This window comes from Pecten maximus, chromosome 5 (assembly GCF_902652985.1).
Source record: "Pecten maximus chromosome 5, xPecMax1.1, whole genome shotgun sequence".
NCBI classification, from domain to species: domain Eukaryota; kingdom Metazoa; phylum Mollusca; class Bivalvia; order Pectinida; family Pectinidae; genus Pecten; species Pecten maximus.
The window spans coordinates 47,988,313-48,009,843 of NC_047019.1; the positions used below are offsets into that span (position 1 = coordinate 47,988,313).

A 21,531-nucleotide genomic window follows, 5' to 3' on the forward strand; every position below is an offset into this window, starting at 1 on the left:
CCCAGGGCCACAGCTAGCCTGTAGCTAGACTACCATCTCCCCAGGACCACAGCTAGCCTGTAGCTAGGCTTTCATCTCCCCAACACCACAGCTAGCCTGTAGCTAGGCTACCATCTCCCCAGGACCACAGCTAGCCTGTAGCTAGACTACCATCTCCCCAGGATCACAGCTAGCCTGTAGCTAGGCTACCATCTCCCCAGGACCACAGCTAGGCTACCATCTCCCCAGGACCACAACTAGCCTGTAGCTAGGCTACCATCTCCCCAGGACCACAACTAGCCTGTAGCTAGGCTACCATCTCCCCAGGACCACAGCTAGGCTACCATCTCCCCAACACCACAACTAGCCTGTAGCTAGACTACCATCTCCCCAGGACCACAGCTAGCCTGTAGTGAGGCTGTCATCTCCCCAACACCACAGCTAGCCTGTAGCTAGGCTACCATCTCCCCAGGACCACAACTAGCCTGTAGCTAGACTACCATCTCCCCAGGACCACAGCTAGCCTGTAGCTAGACTACCATCTCCCCAGGACCACAGCTAGCCTGTAGTGAGGCTGTCATCTCCCAAGGACCATAGCTAGCCTGTAGCTAGGCTACCATCTCTCCAGGACCACAACTAGCCTGTAAGTAGACTACCATCTCCCAAGGACCACAGATAGCCTGTAGCTAGGCTACCATCTCCCCAGGACCACAGCTAGCCTGTAGGTAGGCTACCATCTCCCCAGAATTACACTACTGTAGCCTGTAGCTAGACCAGCACCTCCCTAGTGTCAAAAATACTCTTCCACTATGTCCAGCAGCTACATGTTAATACCTCTTCCACCATTCTACTTTTCTTTTAAACAGACAAGTGTAAAAGTAATCTGGCAAGTTTAGATAACTTGCCAACAAAACACTCGCAATATTCAGTAATCTTTACAGAGAGTACACTACTAACTGACAGCACTTCACACACTAACAATAACACACCTGTCTTAGATAATTGTTCAACTGTACCACAAATGACATTTTTTACCCCTAGCCCTTTTCCATCCTTAATCTTTCCAGTGTGAGATTCCCAAGTCATCACACCCTAGGGTTCTAATGGTGGGATTTCCCAGTCACACCCTAGGGTTCTGATGGTGGGATTTCCCAGTCACACCCTAGGGTTCTAATGGTGGGATTTCCCAGTCACACCCTAGGGTTCTGATGGTGGGATTTCCCATTCTCATCTGAGGGATCATCACTTTGGTGGCAAGATGGGGAATCCCGACCCTTGCAGTCAGATTAAGCTGCAAAACAAGGTTGAGATTCCCTGGTCTTACAACAAGGGAATGAAAATTCTACTATTAATATACAGTGAACAGTACATATATATTAGACCTGTGTTACACTTGGGCAACACTACACATGTCACACACAGGTAACTGTACACATGTGTTACACCTATGTCATACACAAATAACATTACCTGCGTCACACACAGGTAACAGTACACATGTCACACACAGGTAACAGTACACATGTCACACACAGGTAACAGTACACATGTCACACACAGGTAACAGTACACACGTCACACACAGGTAACAGTACACATGTCACACACAGGTAATGGTACACATGTCACACACAGGTAACAGTACACACGTCACACACAGGTAACAGTACACACGTCACACACAGGTAACAGTACACATGTCACACACAGGTAACGGTACACATGTCACACACAGGTAACGGTACACATGTCACACACAGGTAACAGTACACATGTGTTACACCTATGTCATACACAAATAACATTACCTGCGTCACACACAGGTAACAGTACACATGTCACACACAGGTAACAGTACACATGTCACACACAGGTAACGGTACACATGTCACACACAGGTAACGGTACACATGTCACACACAGGTAACGGTACACATGTCACACACAGGTAACGGTACACACGCACACACAGGTAACGGTACACATGTCACACACAGGTAACAGTACACACGCACACACAGGTAACAGTACACATGTCACACACAGGTAACAGTACACATGTCACACACAGGTAACAGTACACATGTCACACACAGGTAACTGTACACATGTCACACACAGGTAACGGTACACATGTCACACACAGGTAACAGTACACATGTCACACACAGGTAACAGTACACATGTCACACACAGGTAACAGTACACATTTCACACACAGGTAACAGTACACATGTCACACACAGGTAACAGTACACACGCACACACAGGTAACAGTACACATGTGTTTCACCTGTGTCACACACTACAACTATGTAAATGCATTATAAAGAACCTGAACTCCTACCACTCTGTCCCAGCAGTGTCCCTGTATTAAGGTATACGTATGTTTGTGGTGCCAGAAAATGCCCTGTTTATATTTGGACAGGCAGTGGAATCAATACAGTGTCCATTATATAGAACCTTGTTAGCTGGACACTGACAGCTGGCTACACATGGCTTGTAACACTTGCTGGATAAGTCAGTTGATGGCTGGTCAAAGTTTTCACATGTACGAGCACAAACAGGGCCACACTCATCAAAGATGAATCCTTTTGTCACATTACAGTTGAATTCTGTAAAACAAAGGAACTTGTTATTGGTGTTAGCAGAATATACCACACGGTCCCCCTGACTACTATATACCACACAGTCCCCCTGACTACTATATACCACACAGTCCCCCTGACTACTATATACCACACAGTCCCCCTGACTACTACATACCACACAGTCCCCCTGACTACTATATACCACACAGTCCCCCTGACTACTACATACCACACAGTCCCCCTGACTACTACGTACCACACAGTCCCCCTGACTACTATATACCACAGTCCCCCTGACTACTATGTACCACACAGTCCCCCTGACTACTATGTACCACACAGTCCCCCTGACTACTATATACCACACAGTCCCCCTGACTACTACGTACCACACAGTCCCCCTGACTACTATATACCACACAGTCCCCCTGACTATTATGTACCACATAGTCCCCCTGACTACTACATACCACACAGTCCCCCTGACTACTATATACCACACAGTCCCCCTGACTACTATATACCACACAGTCCCCCTGACTACTACGTACCACACAGTCCCCCTGACTACTATATACCACACAGTCCCCCTGACTACTATGTACCACACAGTCCCCCTGACTACTATATACCACACGGTCCCCCTGACTACTATATACCACACAGTCCCCCTGACTACTACGTACCACACAGTCCCCCTGACTACTACGTACCACACAGTCCCCCTGACTACTATATACCACACAGTCCCCCTGACTACTATGTACCACATAGTCCCCCTGACTACTATGTACCACACAGTCCCCCTGACTACTATATACCACACAGTCCCCCTGACTACTATATACCACACAGTCCCCCTGACTACTATATACCACACAGTCCCCCTGACTACTATATACCACACAGTCCCCCTGACTACTATGTACCACACAGTCCCCCTGACTACTATGTACCACACAGTCCCCCTGACTACTATATACCACACAGTCCCCCTGACTACTATATACCACACAGTCCCCCTGACTACTACATACCACACAGTCCCCCTGACTATTATGTACCACACAGTCCCCCTGACTACTATATACCACACAGTCCCCCTGACCACTACATACCACACAGTCCCCCTGACTACTACATACCACACAGTCCCCCTGACTACTATATACCACACAGTCCCCCTGACTACTATATACCACACAGTCCCCCTGACTACTATGTACCACACAGTCCCCCTGACTACTACATACCACACAGTCCCCCTGACTACTATATACCACATAGTCCCCCTGACCACTACATACCACACAGTCCCCCTGACTACTATATACCACACAGTCCCCCTGACTACTATATACCACACAGTCCCCCTGACTACTATATACCACACAGTCCCCCTGACTACTATGTACCACACAGTCCCCCTGACTACTATATACCACACAGTCCCCCCTGACTACTATATACCACACAGTCCCCCTGACTACTATGTACCACATAGTCCCCCTGACCACTACATACCACACAGTCCCCCTGACTACTATATACCACACAGTCCCCCTGACTACTACGTACCACACAGTCCCCCTGACTACTACGTACCACACAGTCCCCCTGACTACTATATACCACATAGTCCCCCTGACTATACCACACAGTCCCCCTGACTACTATGTACCACACAGTCCCCCTGACTACTACGTACCACACAGTCCCCCTGACTACTATATACCACACAGTCCCCCTGACTATTATGTACCACACAGTCCCCCTGACCACTATATACCACACAGTCCCCCTGACTACTATATACCACACAGTCCCCCTGACTACTACGTACCACACAGTCCCCCCCCCCGACTACTATATACCACACAGTCCCCCTGACTACTATGTACCACACAGTCCCCCTGACTACTATATACCACACAGTCCCCCTGACTACTACGTACCACACAGTCCCCCTGACTACTATATACCACACAGTCCCCCTGACTACTATATACCACACAGTCCCCCTGACTACTATATACCACACAGTCCCCCTGACTACTATATACCACACAGTCCCCCTGACTACTATATACCACACAGTCCCCCTGACTACTACGTACCACACAGTCCCCCTGACTACTATGTACCACACAGTCCCCCTGACTACTATGTACCACACAGTCCCCCTGACCACTACATACCACACAGTCCCCCTGACTACTATATACCACACAGTCCCCCTGACTACTACGTACCACACAGTCCCCCTGACTACTATATACCACACAGTCCCCCTGACTACTACGTACCACACAGTCCCCCTGACTACTATATACCACACAGTCCCCCTGACTACTACGTACCACACAGTCCCCCTGACTACTATATACCACACAGTCCCCCTGACTACTATATACCACACAGTCCCCCTGACTACTATATACCACACAGTCCCCCTGACTACTATACCACACAGTCCCCCTGACTACTATGTACCACATAGTCCCCCTGACCACTACATACCACACAGTCCCCCTGACTACTACGTACCACACAGTCCCCCTGACTACTATGTACCACACAGTCCCCCTGACTACTATATACCACACAGTCCCCCTGACTACTATATACCACACAGTCCCCCTGACTACTATGTACCACACAGTCCCCCTGACTACTATGTACCACACAGTCCCCCTGACTACTATATACCACACAGTCCCCCTGACTACTACGTACCACAGTCCCCCTGACTACTATATACCACACAGTCCCCCTGACTACTATATACCACACAGTCCCCCTGACTACTATATACCACACAGTCCCCCTGACTACTATATACCACACAGTCCCCCTGACTACTATGTACCACACAGTCCCCCTGACTACTATATACCACACAGTCCCCCTGACTACTACGTACCACACAGTCCCCCTGACTACTATGTACCACATAGTCCCCCTGACTACTACATACCACACAGTCCCCCTGACTACTATATACCACACAGTCCCCCTGACTACTATATACCACACAGTCCCCCTGACTACTACGTACCACACAGTCCCCCTGACTACTACGTACCACACAGTCCCCCTGACTACTATATACCACACAGTCCCCCTGACTACTATATACCACACAGTCCCCCTGACTACTACGTACCACACAGTCCCCCTGACTACTATATACCACACAGTCCCCCTGACTACTATATACCACACAGTCCCCCTGACTACTATATACCACACAGTCCCCCTGACTACTACGTACCACACAGTCCCCCTGACTACTATATACCACACAGTCCCCCTGACTACTACGTACCACACAGTCCCCCTGACTACTACGTACCACACTAGTCCCCTTGATCTCCAGGCCAGACTGATGCCCTTCTTGGCACACTCCCGAGCGTAGGAGGACAAGACTTCACACAGACAGGTGTCGTTGTCCAGACAAACACACATGTCATGGCGACAAGCAGCATAGAATGGTTCGGGAGACACGGTTCGGTGACATCGGGAGAAAGCTGGACCCTGTAACACCAGTCATATATAATATACCTACTAGATAAATTTCTATTCTCATACCTTTGCATATGTAAGATATATTTGTCCCATGTGGAACACTCATGTGGGAAATCTCTTTCCCACATATAGGTGCACTGAGTGACTTCAGGTCTGGGATACTTTTTATCTGTTTGACTTCACTGGGAAAACCTTTCTGTTTGTTTATATGTATAATAACTTTAACAAATGCACTGTATCATTTTTTCTATGTGTCATTTGAACAAATTATTAATTGTGATCACTGACCTATAAATTCAGTCATACTGTTACTGTTTGTCGAAAGTTTATGTACTTACATCTGTCACTACTGATAGGTATGCACTTACACCTGCCACTACTGATAGGTATGTACTTACACCTGTCTCTACTGATAGGTATGTACTTACACCTGTCTCTACTGATAGGTATGTACTTATACCTGTCTCTACTGATAGGTATATACTTACACCTGTCACTACTGATAGGTATATACTTACACCTGTCTCTACTGATAGGTATGTACTTACACCTGTCTCTACTGATAGGTATATACTTATACCTGTCCTCTACTGATAGTATGTACTTACACCTGTCACTACTGATAGGTATGTACTTACACCTGTCTCTACTGATAGGTATGTACTTATACCTGTCTCTACTGATAGGTATGTACTTACACCTGTCACTACTGATAGGTATCTACTTATACCTGTCTCTACTGATAGGAATGTACTTACACCTGTCACTACTGATAGGTATGTACTTATACCTGTCTCTACTGATAGGTATGTACTTACACGTTTCTCTACTGATAGGTATGTACTTACACCTGTCTCTACTGATAGGTATGTACTTACACCTGTCACTACTGATAGGTATATACTTACATCTGTCACTACTGATAGGTATGTACTTACACGTTTCTCTACTGATAGGTATGTACTTACACCTATCTCTACTGATAGGTATGTACTTATACCTGTCCTCTACTGATAGGTATGTACTTACACCTGTCACTACTGATAGGTATGTACTTATACCTGTCTCTACTGATAGGTATGTACTTACACCTGTCTCTACTTATAGGTATGTACTTACACCTGTCTCTACTGATAGGTATATACTTACATCTGTCTCTACTGATAGGTATATACTTACACCTGTCTCTACTGATAGGTATATACTTACACCTGTCTCTACTGATAGGTATGTACTTACACCTGTCTCTACTGATAGGTATGTACTTATACCTGTCTCTACTGATAGGTATATACTTACACCTGTCTCTACTGATAGGTATATACTTACACCTGTCTCTATTGATAGGTATGTACTTACACCTGTCCTCTACTGATAGGTATGTACTTATACCTGTCACTACTGATAGGTATGTACTTACACCTGTCTCTACTGATAGGTATGTACTTACACCTGTCTCTATTGATAGGTATGTACTTATACCTGTCTCTACTGATAGGTATATACTTACACCTGTCTCTATTGATAGGTATGTACTTATACCTGTCTCTACTGATAGGTATATACTTACACCTGTCTCTACTGATAGGTATGTACTTACACCTGTCTCTACTGATAGGTATGTACTTACACCTGTCTCTAGTGATAGGTATGTACTTACACCTGTCTCTACTGATAGGTATGTACTTACATCTGTCACTACTGATAGGTATGTACTTACACCTGTCTCTACTGATAGGTATGTACTTACACCTGTCTCTACTGATAGGTATGTACTTACACCTGTCTCTACTGATAGGTATATACTTACACCTGTCTCTACTGATAGGTATGTACTTACACCTGTCTCTACTGATAGGTATATACTTATACCTGTCCTCTACTGATAGTATGTACTTACACCTGTCACTACTGATAGGTATGTACTTACACCTGTCTCTACTGATAGGTATGTACTTACACCTGTCTCTACTGATAGGTATGTACTTATACCTGTCTCTACTGATAGGTATGTACTTACACCTGTCACTACTGATAGGTATCTACTTATACCTGTCTCTACTGATAGGTATGTACTTACACCTGTCACTACTGATAGGTATGTACTTATACCTGTCTCTACTGATAGGTATGTACTTACACGTTTCTCTACTGATAGGTATGTACTTACACCTGTCTCTACTGATAGGTATGTACTTACACCTGTCACTACTGATAGGTATATACTTACATCTGTCACTACTGATAGGTATGTACTTACACGTTTCTCTACTGATAGGTATGTACTTACACCTGTCTCTACTGATAGGTATGTACTTATACCTGTCCTCTACTGATAGGTATGTACTTACACCTGTCACTACTGATAGGTATGTACTTATACCTGTCTCTACTGATAGGTATGTACTTACACCTGTCTCTACTTATAGGTATGTACTTACACCTGTCTCTACTGATAGGTATATACTTACATCTGTCTCTACTGATAGGTATATACTTACACCTGTCTCTACTGATAGGTATATACTTACACCTGTCTCTATTGATAGGTATGTACTTACACCTGTCCTCTACTGATAGGTATGTACTTATACCTGTCACTACTGATAGGTATGTACTTACACCTGTCTCTACTGATAGGTATGTACTTACACCTGTCTCTACTGATAGGTATGTACTTATACCTGTCTCTACTGATAGGTATATACTTACACCTGTCTCTACTTGATAGGTATGTACTTATACCTGTCTCTACTGATAGGTATATACTTACACCTGTCTCTACTGATAGGTATGTACTTACACCTGTCTCTACTGATAGGTATGTACTTACACCTGTCTCTAGTGATAGGTATGTACTTACACCTGTCTCTACTGATAGGTATGTACTTACATCTGTCACTACTGATAGGTATGTACTTACACCTGTCACTACTGATAGGTATATACTTACACCTGTCTCTACTGATAGGTATGTACTTACACCTGTCTCTACTGATAGGTATGTACTTACATCTGTCTCTACTGATAGGTATATACTTACACCTGTCTCTACTGATAGGTATGTACTTACACCTGTCTCTACTGATAGGTATGTACTTACACCTGTCTCTACTGATAGGTATGTACTTACACCTGTCTCTACTGATAGGTATGTACTTACACCTGTCTCTACTGATAGGTATGTACTTACACCTGTCTCTACTGATAGGTATGTACTTACACCTGTCTCTACTGATAGGTATGTACTTATACCTGTCCTCTACTGATAGGTATGTACTTACACCTGTCTCTACTGATAGGTATGTACTTATACCTGTCACTACTGATAGGTATGTACTTATACCTGTCTCTACTGATAGGTATGTACTTACACCTGTCTCTAGTGATAGGTATGTACTTATACCTGTCTCTACTGATAGGTATGTACTTACACCTGTCTCTACTGATAGGTATGTACTTACACCTGTCTCTACTGATAGGTATGTACTTATACCTGTCCTCTACTGATAGTATGTACTTACACCTGTCTCTACTGATAGGTATGTACTTATACCTGTCACTACTGATAGGTATGTACTTATACCTGTCTCTACTGATAGGTATGTACTTACACCTGTCTCTAGTGATAGGTATGTACTTATACCTGTCTCTACTGATAGGTATGTACTTACACCTGTCTCTACTGATAGGTATGTACTTATACCTGTCTCTACTGATAGGTATGTACTTACACCTGTCACTACTGATAGGTATGTACTCTCACCTATCTCTAGTGATAGGTATGTACTTACACCTGTCACTACTGATAGGTATGTACTTATACCTGTCTCTACTGATAGGTATGTACTTACACCTGTCTCTAGTGATAGGTATGTACTTATACCTGTCTCTACTGATAGGTATGTACTTACACCTGTCTCTACTGATAGGTATGTACTTACACCTGTCTCTACTGATAGGTATGTACTTATACCTGTCCTCTACTGATAGTATGTACTTACACCTGTCTCTACTGATAGGTATGTACTTATACCTGTCACTACTGATAGGTATGTACTTATACCTGTCTCTACTGATAGGTATGTACTTACACCTGTCTCTAGTGATAGGTATGTACTTATACCTGTCTCTACTGATAGGTATGTACTTACACCTGTCTCTACTGATAGGTATGTACTTATACCTGTCTCTACTGATAGGTATGTACTTACACCTGTCACTACTGATAGGTATGTACTCTCACCTATCTCTAGTGATAGGTATGTACTTACACCTGTCTCTACTGATAGGTATGTACTTACACCTGTCTCTACTGATAGGTATGTACTCTCACCTGTCTCTACTGATAGGTATGTACTCTTACCTGTCCTCTACTGATAGGTATGTACTTACACCTGTCTCTACTGATAGGTATGTACTTACATTGAGGATGGCACATTTAGTTTCTGCTATACGCTTGCCTCGATACCCCACCTCCTTACATGGGTCTATGTCTGCAGCGTTAACACAGTTGTCCGAGGTCTGGTCATCAGCCTGTAGGGTTACACAACATTACTCATAGTATAATTAGCTACCTTAAAACTAAAACTCAAATACAGACACAGTAAAATTAGCTACCTTAAAACTAAAACTCAAATACAGACAGTTAAATTAGCTACCTTTAATCTAAATCTCATATACAGACAGTAAAATTAGCTACCTTCAATCTAAAACTCAAACATAGATAGTAAAATTAGCTACCTTCAATCTAAAACTCAAACATAGACAGTAAAATTAGCTACCTTTAATCTAAAACTCAAATATAGATAGTAAAAGTAGCTACCTTCAATCTAAAACTCAAATACAGACAGTAAAATTAGCTACCTTCAATCTAAAACTCAAACAGACAGTAAAATTAGCTACCTTCAATCTAAAATTCAAACATAGACAGTAAAATTAGCTACATTCAATCTAAAACTCAAATACAGACACAGTAAAATTAGCTACCTTTAATCTTAAACTCAAACATAGACAGTAAAATTAGCTACCTTCAATGTAAAACTCAAACAGACAGTAAAATTAGCTACCTTTAATCTAAAGCTCAAACATAGACAGTAAAATTAGCTACCTTCAATCTAAAACTCAAATACAGACACAGTAAAATTAGCTACCTTCAATCTAAAACCCAAATACAGACAGTGAAATTAGTTACCGTCAATCTAAAATTCAAACATAGATAGTAAAATTAGCTACTTTCAATCTAAAACTCAAACACACAGTAAAATTAGCTACCTTCAATCTAAATCTCATATACAGACAGTAAAATTAGCTACCTTCAATCTAAAACTCAAACATAGACAGTAAAATTAGCTACCTTCAATCTAAAACTCAAACAGACAGTAAAATTAGCTACCTTCAATCTAAAACTCAAACAGACAGTAAAATTAGCTACCTTCAATCTAAAACTCAAACAGACAGTAAAATTAGCTACCTTCAATCTAAAACTCAAACAGACAGTAAAATTAGCTACCTTCAATCTAAAACTCAAACATAGACAGTAAAATTAGCTACCTTCAATCTAAAACTCAAACAGACAGTAAAATTAGCTACCTTCAATCTAAAACTCAAACAGACAGTAAAATTAGCTACCTGCACATCACATTAGTATCCCACATCATACTAAAATTTATACTGACCTTCCAGCTATTGCCGAATGTGCTAGGAGAGTTTGTGATCTGTTTGGAGCGAGTCCGCATGTCATCTTGAGGATAGCCATTGAAGTTTCCACACAGTCCGCATGTCTTACGTTTGTAAGTACCTGGCACGCTGAGCTCTGCCTGACTGTCACCATTCCATACCAACTGTACAACACAGAAGTATATATACCTACATTGGTCACATCATCATAAACTTCCTACAACTTCTATGATATAGATAATTAACTATCTATTGATCTGTGATAATCCTAATATAATAGTTATCTCCTCTGATGTACTGACTCCAGTATGACAGGGGTACAGTGTATTGACTCCAGTATGATGGGGGTACAATGTATTGACTCCAGTATGATGGGGGTACAATGTATTGACTCCAGTATGACAGGGGTACAATGTATTGACTCCAGCATGACAGGGGTACAATGTATTGACTCCAGTATGATGGGGGGTACAATGTATTGACTCCAGTATGACAGGGGTACAATGTATTGACTCCAGTATGACAGGGGTACAGTGTATTGACTCCAGTATGACAGGGGTACAGTGTATTGACTCCAGTATGATGGGGGTACAATGTATTGACTCCAGTATGACGGGGGTGCAATGTATTGACTCCAGTATGATGGGGGTGCAATGTATTGACTCCAGTATGACAGGGGTGCAATGTATTGACTCCAGTATGACGGGTACAATGTATCGACTCCAGTATGACGGGTACAATGTATTGACTCCAGTATGACAGGGGTACAATAATATGTAGGTTTGACCAGGGTACAATGATATGTAGGTGTGACCAGGGTACAATGATATGTAGGTGTGACGGGGGTACAATGATATGTAGGTGTGACGGGGGTACAATGATATGTAGGTGTGACGGGGGTACAATGATATGTAGGTGTGACGGGGGTACAGTGATATGTAGGTGTGACTGGGGTACAATGATATGTAGGTGTGACTGGGGTACAGTGATATGTAGGTGTGACCAGGGTACAATGATATGTAGGTGTGACGGGGGTACAATGATATGTAGGTGTGACCGGGGTACAGTGATATGTAGGTGTGACGGGGGTACAATGATATGTAGGTGTGACCAGGGTACAATGATATGTAGGTGTGACTGGGGTACAATGATATGTAGGTGTGACTGGGGTACAGTGATATGTAGGTGTGACTGGGGTACAATGATATGTAGGTGTGACGGGGGTACAATGATATGTAGGTGTGACTGGGGTACAATGATATGTAGGTGTGACGGGGGTACAATGATATGTAGGTGTGACGGGGGTACAATGATATGTAGGTGTGACTTGGGTACAGTGATATGTAGGTGTGACCAGGGTACAATGATATGTAGGTGTGACGGGGGTACAATGATATGTAGGTGTGACCAGGGTACAGTGATATGTAGGTGTGACTGGGGTACAATGATATGTAGGTGTGACGGGGGTACAGTGATATGTAGGTGTGACAGGGGTACAATGATATGTAGGTGTGACTGGGGTACAGTGATATGTAGGTGTGACGGGGGTACAGTGATATGTAGGTGTGACCAGGGTACAGTGATATGTAGGTGTGACGGGGGTACAATGATATGTAGGTGTGACGGGGTACAATGATATGTAGGTGTGACCAGGGTACAGTGATATGTAGGTGTGACGGGGGTACAATGATATGTAGGTGTGACGGGGGTACAATGATATGTAGGTGTGACGGGGGTACAATGATATGTAGGTGTGACCAGGGTACAATGATATGTAGGTGTGACTTGGGTACAGTGATATGTAGGTGTGACTTGGGTACAGTGATATGTAGGTGTGACTTGGGTACAGTGATATGTAGGTGTGACCAGGGTACAATGATATGTAGGTGTGACCAGGGTACAATGATATGTAGGTGTGACCAGGGTACAATGATATGTAGGTGTGACCAGGGTACAATGATATGTAGGTGTGACGGGGGTACAGTGATATGTAGGTGTGACGGGGGTACAGTGATATGTAGGTGTGACGGGGGTACAGTGATATGTAGGTGTGACGGGAGTACAGTGATATGTAGGTGTGACTGGGGTACAGTGATATGTAGGTGTGACGGGGGGTACAATGATATGTAGGTGTGACCAGGGTACAATGATATGTAGGTGTGACCAGGGTACAATGATATGTAGGTGTGACGGGGGTACAGTGATATGTAGGTGTGACTGGGGTACAATGATATGTAGGTGTGACTGGGGTACAGTGATATGTAGGTGTGACGGGGGTACAATGATATGTAGGTGTGACCAGGGTACAATGATATGTAGGTGTGACCTGTACACACATACCTTGATTCCGATTTGGGTGTTGAGGAACACGGTGTTGTCCTTCGTCTCTAAAGAGAAGACACTTCCCTGTCGGTGATCTGGCAGCACCACCTGGCCGTTAACCTACAACCGATCAGTACATCCAGGATGACACAAGTTATAGGTAAAATTTCTGTATATAATGTTAGTATTACAATCAAGGTGTCTTCGTTATTATGTGGGATATAGCAATATTGTATCAAAACTCAAAGCGCTGGATGATTTAATCTCATGCAAACAACTTGTTTCAATCAGCTGATCTCCATTCCCTTTGAGAGTAGCCTATATTACCCTGACAACTCCATCCTGGAGCAGGTCGATCCTGTAGCCAGACAGTTTGACTGTAAAGTTCTGGGCCCAGGACACTGCAAAGGGAGCTGACCGTCGGTCATGTTGTACTTCTACTCTGTAACACATAGTTTTAATCAGTTACATACCCATCCAAATATTTATTCAGATAATTTGATTACAGTAAAAAAAATCATCCAAATATTTATACAAATATTTTGATTACAGTAAAGATATCATCTAAATATTCATACAGATATTTCGATTACAGTAAAAACAAATCCAAATATTTATACAGATATTCTGCTTACAATACAAGAGACCCAATGGGGCTGTATCGCTCACCTGGCTCTACAACAACTTTGAAGTTGATCTAGGAGATTTCTGCAGATTTTATGCTGATTACCACTTTATTCAAATATCGGAATAGGCTAGGTTTATCCATTTTAATAAATGTTGTTATCCTTCATTCCAGCATTCTTGTTTAAAGATTTAAACCTATTTGACCCATGTGACCTTTAATGTAGCTCAAGGTCATTCATTTGAACAAACTTAGTAGCCCTTCACCCTAGCATGCTACAGGCGCAATATCAAGTCCCTGAACCTCTTGGTTATTAGGAAGAAGTTGTTTAAAGATTCTAGCCTATTTGACCCATGTGACCTTGAATGACGGTCAAGATCATTTACTTGAACAAATTTGGTAGCCCTTCACCTCAGCATGCTACAGGCCTAATCAAGTCCTTGGGCCTATTGGTTATTGAAAAGAAGCTGTCAAAAGGAATAAGATGACAACAGACAGACGGATGACGACAGACAGACGGACGACGACGCCACACCAAAACATAAGCTCACTTGCCCTTCCTTCAGGTGAGCTAAAAAACAACATCCAAATTTCTATACAGATATTTTGATTACAGTAAAAACATCATCCAAGAATCAAAAGATAAAGTTGATTTACTTACACAAAATCATCATTTTCACAGTCGGCAGCCATGATGTAGCGACAGTTACCCATAAAACTGATTGTGCTTCCATCAAATGTTTGGTAGTGTGGGTCACCATACACTAGGCAGGTGGCAGAACCTGTCAAAGGTCAAAAGGCAATGTGTGGGTGTGGCACAGAGTAATACATGTAGTATGTAACTGAAGGAAAGTCGGGTAGTACACCGAACACTTTTTACACAATTGTCCTCATTGGTAAACAGATATACATAAGTATACTTACTTGTCTGACAAACGGGACAACATTGGCCGGGTAGTAAACTGAACACTTTCTACACAATTGTCCTCATTGGTAAACAGATATACATAAGTATACTTACTTGTCTGACAGACAGGACAACATTGGCCGGGTAGTAAACTGAACACTTTCTACACAATTGTCCTCATTGGTAAACAGATATACATAAGTATACTTACTTATCTGACAAACAGGACAACATTGGCCTGGTATCTGGGACAAGACAGCTTCAAATCCACAGCTTTGATAGTCACACTGTTCTGTTGTACAGCTCACTGTTCCTCCCAAACAGCTACAGGTCGTACACTCGTCGATAGTCCATACATCACCTGTCTGTGGGCAACAAAAACAACTTCCAGTCAAACAGGATCTCAACTATATAATCTTATATGAGCAAACATCATTATATTCTTTATGAGAATGCACCTGTCATGTTTATATTTGTAAAGATGCAACTCATCCTTTTTATGGAAACTCACATGTCCTATTGAATATACAAACTCACATGTCCTATTGAATACACAAACTCACATGTCCTATTAAATACACAAACTCACATGTCCCATTGAATACACAAACTCACATGTCATAGTGAATACACAAACTCACATGTCCTATTGAATACACAAACTCACATGTCCTATTGAATACACAAACTCACATGTCCTATTGAATACACAAACTCACATGTCATAGTGAATACACAAACTCACATGTCCTATTGAATACACAAACTCACCTGTCATAGTGAATACACAAACTCACATGTCATAGTGAATACACAAACTCACATGTCCTATTAAATACACAAACTCACATGTCCCATTGAATACACAAACTCACATGTCATAGTGAATACACAAACTCACATGTCCTATTGAATACACAAACTCACATGTCCTATTGAATACACAAACTCACATGTCCTATTGAATACACAAACTCACATGTCATAGTGAATACACAAACTCACATGTCCTATTGAATACACAAACTCACCTGTCATAGTGAATACACAAACTCACATGTCCTATTGAATACACAAACTCACATGTCCTATTGAATACACAAACACACATGTCATATTGAATACACAAACTCACATGTCATATTGAATACACAAACTCACATGTCCTAGTGAATACACAAACTCACATGTCCTATTGAATACACAAACTTACATGTCATATTGAATACACAAACTCACATGTCATATTGAATACACAAACTCACATGTCCTAGTGAATACACAAACTCACATGTCCTATTGAATACACAAACTTACATGTCATATTGAATACACAAACTCACATGTCCTAGTGAATACACAAACTCGTATGTCCTATTGAACACACAAACTTATCACCTGAATCTTTACGGGAATGTAAACATACCATACAGACACTCAGTACTTACCTGGTAGGTGTTAGATACAGACATTCAGTACTTACCTGGTAGGTGTTACCCTGATACAGACACTCAGTACTTACCTGGTAGGTGTTACCCTGATACAGACACTCAGTACTTACCTGGTAGGTGTTACCCTGATACAGACACTCAGTACTTACCTGGTAGGTGTTAGATACAGACACTCAGTACTTACCTGGTAGGTGTTACCCTGATACAGACACTCAGTACTTACCTGGTAGGTGTTACCTGATACAGACACTCAGTACTTACCTGGTAGGTGTTACCCTGATAAAGACACTCAGTACTTACCTGGTAGGTGTTACCCTGATACAGACACTCAGCACGGTCAATGTCCTGACACACTGGACAACAAGTGCCAGGAGCACGGAGAGGAACCTGGTCATCAAGACAGAAGACCCTGGGACAGTCCACTGCCACACAGTTAATCTCTCCACCCTTCAACACAAACATGGCGCTTATAACTATCAGTTGATTTGAAAGGTTGGAGATCACAGAATAAGTATGAAAGGTTGGAGATCATGGAATAAGTATGAAAGGTTGGAGATCACAGAATTAGTATGAAAGGTTGGATATCATGGAATAAGTATGAAAGGTTGGAGATCGTGGAATAAGTATGAAAGGTTTGAGATCACGGAATAAGTATGAAAGGTTGGAGATCGTGGAATAAGTATGAAAGGTTGGAGATCATGGAATAAGTATGAAAGGTTAGACATCACAGAATAAGTATGAAGGGTTGGAGATCGTGGAATAAGTATGAAAGGTTGGAGATCACAGAATAAGTATGAAAGGTTGGAGATCACAGAATTAGTATGAAAGGTTGGATATCATGGAATAAGTATGAAAGATTGGAGATCGTGGAATAAGTATGAAAGGTTGGAGATTATGGAATAAGTATGAAAGGTTGGAGATCATGGAATAAGTATGAAAGGTTGGAGATCATGGAATAAGTATGAAAGGTTGGAGATCGTGGAATAAGTATGAAAGGTTGGAGATCATGGAATAAGTATAAAAGGTTAGAGATTACAGAATAAGTATGAAAGGTTGGAGATCGTGGAATAAGTATGAAAGGTTGGAGATCATTGAATAAGTATGAAAGGTTGGAGATCTTGCAGGAGATTTTGCTAGACACTAACCTGACAACGACACACCATGCAGGGATCAGAGTTGTCTGCCCATGTCGTCCCTTCCTCGTAATAACGATCCTCTCTTGTATCATAACAGGCTGCAAAATGAAACAATGATATGTAAACATGCCCAACATTGGAAAGCTGTGAAAGTTTTATCTGGCACTTTTTTTTCTGTAATGAACAATGATAACCACAGAGAGAATCTAGATATTCTGGTCAGTACATAGTCAATATAATAGATCTGAATCTACATCTGGTCAGTACATAGTCAATATAATAGATCTGAATCCACATCTGGTCAGTACATAGTCAATATAATAGATCTGAATCTACATCTGGTTAGTACATAGTCAATATAATAGATCTGAATCTACATCTGGTCAGTACATAGTCAATATAATAGATCTGAATCTACATCTGGTCAGTACATAGTCAATATAATAGATCTGAATCCACATCTGGTTAGTACATAGTCAATATAATAGATCTGAATCTACATCTGGTCAGTACATAGTCAATATAATAGATCTGAATCTACATCTGGTTAGTACATAGTCAATATAATAGATCTGAATCTACATCTGGTCAGTACATAGTCAATATAATAGATCTGAATCTACATCTGGTCAGTACATAGTCAATATAATAGATCTGAATCTACATCTGGTCAGTACATAGTCAATATAATATATCTGAATCTACAATCCACAAAAGTATAAACCGGGTTTTTTTTCGAGGTCATTATTTATACAAACTTCGAACAGGAAACAAGATGATCAAGTAGATATAGAATGAAGTGTGACTTACCAGGACACTGAGGACAGCACTGGCCAGAACGGACACGCTGGACGGAGGGTGGACAGGCCACAGGGTTACACCTCTGAGTGGTACACATCCAGTGGAACGAGGCCTGCAAATACAAACGCTCAGTGTATGAACAATGATGTCCACAGGAATGAAGTAATTTATATGAGCATTGTATCTCAATTTCTTGCAAAAAATATTTAAAAACTCTCAAACAAACATCTGTATGTAGTTAGAATTGAAATATAGAATACTAATACATTTACAATCTCCAACTTAGACTCGACAAACCAGGTCAAAATAAACATTTACACAGTTAAAAATTTAAAAATTTCAAAATGAGCTTACAATTAATTAACATTATATAATGGTGGATACGTATGAAAACTTACCGTACACTCACACACAACACACGGGTCTCGTGTTGCCCGAGGTCTAAGGCTTACTCCAACAGTCTCGCGGGTACAGTTAGTCCCAACTACAAATAAACTCATCATATTCATACGCGACAGTGAATGGGACATCCTCAACAGTAAACATTATTTTATTAATGATGTTAAGGTATCTGTATATCACTGATACGATTCAGAGAAATATGTCTGACAAACCATTGGAATATAAGCTAGGAACAGCCATTTTTATTTCATTTATTTTTGCATCATTAAGGGGAGATAAGCAGTACATTTAACAAGTACCAAGGTATCATGATACCAATGACCATTAGACAAATGCATTGTTAATCCCTACCATTGTGTTAAACAATAGATGTTACCATATCTTTATGTAACAGATACAAAATGACCAACACTATTACTTAATAGACTCCGACACGACTACTGTATTACTGTATTACTGTATTACACTGTATAACTGTATTACACTGTATTACTGTACTACTGTTTTACTGTATTACTGTATTACACTGTTTTACTGTATTACACTTTATTACTGTATTACTGTATTACTGTATTACACTGTTTTACTGTATTACTGTTTTATACTGTTTTACTGTATTACACTGTATTACTGTATTACACTGTATTACTGTATTACACTGTTTTACTGTATTACACTGTATTACTGTATTACACTGTTTTACTGTATTACTGTATTACACTGTATTACTGTTTTACTGTATTACTGTTTTACTGTATTACTGTATTACACTGTATTACTGTATTACACTGTTTTACTGTATTACTGTATTACACTGTTTTACTGTTTTACTGTATTACTGTATTACATTGTTTTACTGTATTACTGTATTACACTGTATTACTGTATTACACTGTTTTACTGTATTACTGTATTACACTGTATTACTGTTTTACTGTATTACTGTTTTACTGTATTACTGTATTACACTGTATTACTGTATTACACTGTTTTACTGTATTACTGTATTACACTGTTTTACTGTATTACTGTATTACACTGTTTTACTGTATTACTGTATTACATTGTTTTACTGTATTACTGTATTACACTGTATTACACTGTATTACACTGTTTTACTGTATTACACTGTTTTACTGTATTAATGTATTACAATGTTTTACTGTATTACACTGTATTACTGTTTTACTGTATTACACTGTATAACTGTATTACACTGTTTTACTGTATTACTGTATTACACTGTTTTACTGTATAACACTGTTTTACTGTATTACACTGTATTACTGTATTACATTGTTTTACTGTATTACTTTATTACACTGTATTAGTGTATTACACTGTTTTACTGTATTACACTGTATTACTGTATTACACTGTATTACAGTTTTACTGTATTACACTGTATTACTGTATTACACTGTTTTACTGTATTACACTGTTTTACTGTATTACACTGTATTACTGTATTACACTGTATTACTGTATTAATGTATTACAATGTTTTACTGTATTACACTGTATTACTGTATTACTGTACTACACTGTATTACTATATTACTGTACTACTGTATTACTGTATTACACTGTATTACTCTGTATTGCTGTATTACACTGTATTACTGTATTACACTGTACCACTGTATTACTGTATTACACTGTTTTACTGTATTACTGTATTACACTGTATTACTGTATTACACTGTTTTACTGTTTACACTATTACTGTATTACACTGTATTACTGTATTACACTGTATTACTATATTACTGTATTACTGTATTACACTGTTTACTGTATTACTGTATTACACTGTATTACACTGTATCACTGTATTACTGTACTACTGTACTACTGTACTACTGTATTACTGTATTACTGTACTACTGTATTACTGTACCACTGTATACTGTATTACTTAATAGACTCTGACACCACTACTGTATTACTGTATCACTTTATTACTGTATTACTGTACTACTTACAGCCTGAACAGGTCGGACAGCACTGGCCTGGGGCTGCTGGCACTTGTTGTTCTACAGGACAGTTCGCGATCTGGGGACAACTCTCATGATGACACTTGAGCCCTCCACTCTGACAGAGATAAGAT

At 40.7% G+C, this 21,531-nt stretch overlaps 1 protein-coding gene across 1 annotated transcript in view; it reads right to left on the bottom strand.

The window, feature by feature from the left end:
- Positions 1-2,170: 2,170 nt before the first annotated feature.
- LOC117328494 overlaps positions 2,171-21,531 on the bottom strand; it is a gene marked incomplete in the record, with an annotated part of 86,662 nt that continues 67,301 nt past the window's right edge. The window contains 14 exon segments of the mRNA XM_033886031.1: positions 2,171-2,594; positions 5,521-5,536; positions 5,931-6,107; positions 10,524-10,634; positions 11,777-11,941; positions 14,118-14,219; positions 14,427-14,541; positions 15,386-15,506; positions 15,843-15,996; positions 17,383-17,529; positions 18,228-18,316; positions 19,029-19,131; positions 19,418-19,503; positions 21,407-21,515. Of these exon segments, the coding sequence (XP_033741922.1) occupies positions 2,353-2,594; positions 5,521-5,536; positions 5,931-6,107; positions 10,524-10,634; positions 11,777-11,941; positions 14,118-14,219; positions 14,427-14,541; positions 15,386-15,506; positions 15,843-15,996; positions 17,383-17,529; positions 18,228-18,316; positions 19,029-19,131; positions 19,418-19,503; positions 21,407-21,515 (1,737 nt within the window).